The 3,406-nt window shown below is 56.8% G+C and overlaps 1 protein-coding gene across 1 annotated transcript in view; it reads right to left on the minus strand.

Moving 5' to 3' along the window:
• Positions 1–385: 385 nt before the first annotated feature.
• The window catches only part of SOX12 (SRY-box 12), a gene marked incomplete at its 5' end in the record, with an annotated part of 3,431 nt that continues 410 nt past the window's right edge, over positions 386–3,406 (minus strand). The window contains 1 exon segment of the mRNA XM_025039716.1: positions 386–3,406. This exon segment is cut by the window's right edge and continues 68 nt beyond it. Coding sequence (XP_024895484.1) covers positions 2,928–3,406 — 479 coding nt within the window.

The raw sequence follows: 3,406 nt of genomic DNA on the forward strand, positions 1-3,406 counted from the left end.
TATTGGGAAACATGTTTTTGTCCAATCTTTTAAGTTCACTGCATCTGGAGAGGAAGAATTAGAGGGAGGGGTGTTAAGAGTAACAAGAGTTTTGTTGCTTTTCTTTACTCATTCAGTAAACCTACAGTTCAAGCCAATTATATGCCAGGCACTGAGACTAACACCACTACTCCAGGCTCCTGAGCTGACAGCCAAATACCATCTGCAGATTCAAACAGGGTGGGAGTGGCAGCACTCTGAAGTTAACACTTCTCCAGGAAACAGAACCAAGATTTGGAGCCCTGTCTCTGACCTTGGTTGCTTGCAAACCCTCCTGCAAGTTGCTTCACCACTTTGACCCTATTTCCTCCTCTGGACAAGGGAGTAATACAATGTTAAACAGTTCTCACCTCAAACTTCATTTTATTCTGTGAAGCAGGTACCATTATCATCTCCACGTTACACATAAAGAAGAGTCAGGGTGTAGTGAACTTGTTGAGTCACATAGGTGCTTGGCAGTGGAGCTGGGCTTTGAGCCCAGACAATGTGGCCCAACCCTGCTTCTTAATCCTCATTAAGATCAGGGTCAAATAGCCCCCTCGGACCAGGTGTGCCTGCACACTTTACAATTGGTCCACAGGGTTTAAAAATATTTGTCAGCTTTCATTTTGAAATTGAGATGTTCATAGAAACATCAAGATGTCCACCTTCTCTTGAAAAATCTAGTCTCCCGGCCACCGTGGACTGCGTTCCTCCAGTCACAAATGGCAAGAGGTAAGCAGTTGCCCTTCTTGAAAGTGGGTCATGAAGCCGGTGTCCACCCAGACTCTCTCCTTCATGTATGTTACCTGCCTGGCCCCTGCAGGAATGAGTTTGTCATCCTTAATGAAGACCGGAGAGTCCTGAGATAGGAGAAGACAGAGGCCTGAAGGGACTGGGTACCTTGGCCTGAGACCCCCAACTCTTCCTGCATGGTACTAGATCAACAGACTTGAATCTAACAAACAGGGGAGGGTTGAGGAAAGGCACAGACATGTAGAGCCACAGGGCGAGGTCGGGGCAAATACACTTTATTCAGTCCTGGCATCAGACTGGCGGGAAGTCCTGCTGTGGGTGCCAGTGCCCCAGATGGGAGGGATCCCTCCCCTCAGCTACAAGACTAGTTCTCCAAGACCACAGACAGTGACATCTCTTCACTCACATGACGTTTTCTGGTTTTTTTCATTGTCTTTGTTTTTTGTTGTTGTTTTTCTTAAAAAAGAGAGAAAGAAAGAAAAAGAGAAAGAAAGAGCGCGCGAGAAAGGCCCAGAGCCGGAGCACCAAGCTTAAAGGAGGCAGCTGGTGGCTTTGTCAGCGACGGGGGAACGCGTGGGGCAGAGACCTGCAGAGACCCTGGGCAGGGGTCCCGGAGGACTCTGGGACCGTTTGTTCCTGAGATTTGTGTGTGTGAATGAGTTTGTGTGTACACCTGGGAGGGTGAACACACGCCGGTGAGATACAGGTAGAGGGCAAGGGTTGGGGAGACCGGAGGGGCAGGACTTGAGTGGGGAGGAAGAGGAGTAACATCGGGGGGAGGGTCCGGAAGCCACCCCAAACTGGACACAACTTCGTCCTACAGCAGCAGCGCTAACCCCATTTTTCACATGGAAAAACCGAGATGCACAGGGCACACCTCCACTGCTCTGACCGTCCTTCAGTCTCACTGGTCCAGTCGATGGTCTCTCTCAAGCCAGCTGTTTAAAAGTGGGGCTCTTCTTGCCATTCCATCTGCTATCATGCCTCAGTCTCAACCACTTAGTAGCAACATGCCTCAGTTCCTCCCACTGAATACTGTCACTGTGGGAACAGAGGGACTTGGGTGATAGGAGGGGGCTGTGGGCTTCGGGAAGAGCCCAGGCTGGGAATATGCCCTGAGGTGACAGGACACTTCCTGGGGAGAGGGGGGAGCAGCGGGGACCCTGTCCCCAAACAGACTGGTATGTATCTTGGTTCTGAGTTTTCTTGGGCAGTCTTTCTCTCTCGTAGTGGATTTCCAGAGAAAAACACTACCCCTCCCCCCAATTCCCAGGTGGGGGAATGAAAGGTAGGTTTCTGGGGACCAAGAAAGGCTGTAGAGGCATTCAAGCAGTCGGTGTGGGGAGGTGTACATGGGTCTGAGCGACCCCGTGAAACGAAATGGGGCTATGCCACTTGGGAGAGTTCCAAGTTCCAAACCAACCCTTCTGGGCCAGCTAGTCCCTTTCTCCCCCTTTCGAGTGCTCCTCCCATTAAGGCTGTGACACCCCGTTGGGTAGAAAGGAAGCCGCGGCTCCCGGATCAAAAGATTTCTCAGGATCGCTCTATACCGGCCCGGTTTCTCGGTGGAGAGGGCTAGAGACGAGCGATTCCACTGGGACCAGCCCCCTCCTCCCAAGAACCATTAAGCATGCGCGAGAAGGGGGCGGATCCCAGCGCTCCCAGGGTAAAAGGAGCGCGCCCCTCCCCCGCCCTGGGAAGGGAGGGGGCATGGGAGGAGCGCGCGGGGCCGCCAGCTGCAGCGCCCCCTGAAACAAGGGAGGCGGAGTAGGCGAAGGCGGAGGGATTCGAGAGCAAGGGCGGGGGCGTGTCCTCCGGCCACGAGGAGGGGCATGTGCATAGTGGGGGAGGGGCACAGGTCTGTAGGGGAAGATGGGAGGTGTATCGGAGGGGGGCTGGCTGCTGGTGGCTGTGCAGGAGAGGGCAAGACGGGGAGGGGCTTGCATGTCAGGGAAAGGGTGGGGGTTGGGCTGCCTTTGGGGTGTGTCTGCGGGGGAGGGTCGTGACTGGATTCGAGGGGGATGGGCACGTCTGGGAGGGGGGAGGCTGCGCGGAAGATGGGGTGCCAGCCTCGGCCTCCGAGGGGCACCAATACCTGATTCCTGTATGTAAACAGCTGGTTTGGGGGCGTGCGCGCCCCGCTGACGGTGGGCTCAGTAGGTGAAAACCAGGTCGGCGATGCTAGATGGGCGCCAGTCCCCCGCGATCATCTCGGTAACCTCGGGGGTGCAGTAGTCCGGGAACTCGAAGTGCGACGTGCCCGAGGGAGGCGGCAGGTCCGGGTCGCGGTCCAGGGCGCTGCAGTCCAGGCCGGCGGGGCCGGGGGGCAGTCTGGACAGAAAGCCCAGCGGCTCCTCCCCCGACGCCACCGTCTCTTCTTCGCCTTCCTCCGCCGCCGCCGCCTCGTCCTCCTCTTCCTCAGGCTCTTCGTCCTCCGACGGAGTCGGGGAGGCGGTGGTGACAGCCGCTCCCTCGCCCGACGGCCCCTGGGCGCGTTCCGCTGGTCCCCGAGCCGCCCTTCCTGCGGGGACCATCCTCCACAGCTCCCGCCCGGGGGTCTCGACCAGGCGCACTTCCAGCAGCTCCTCGTCGTCGTCCTCGTCGTCGTCTTCGGGCGCCGCCGCGCCCCCTC

Source organism: Pteropus alecto, unplaced genomic scaffold (genome assembly GCF_000325575.1).
Source record: "Pteropus alecto unplaced genomic scaffold, ASM32557v1 scaffold45, whole genome shotgun sequence".
In the NCBI taxonomy this organism is placed as follows: domain Eukaryota; kingdom Metazoa; phylum Chordata; class Mammalia; order Chiroptera; family Pteropodidae; genus Pteropus; species Pteropus alecto.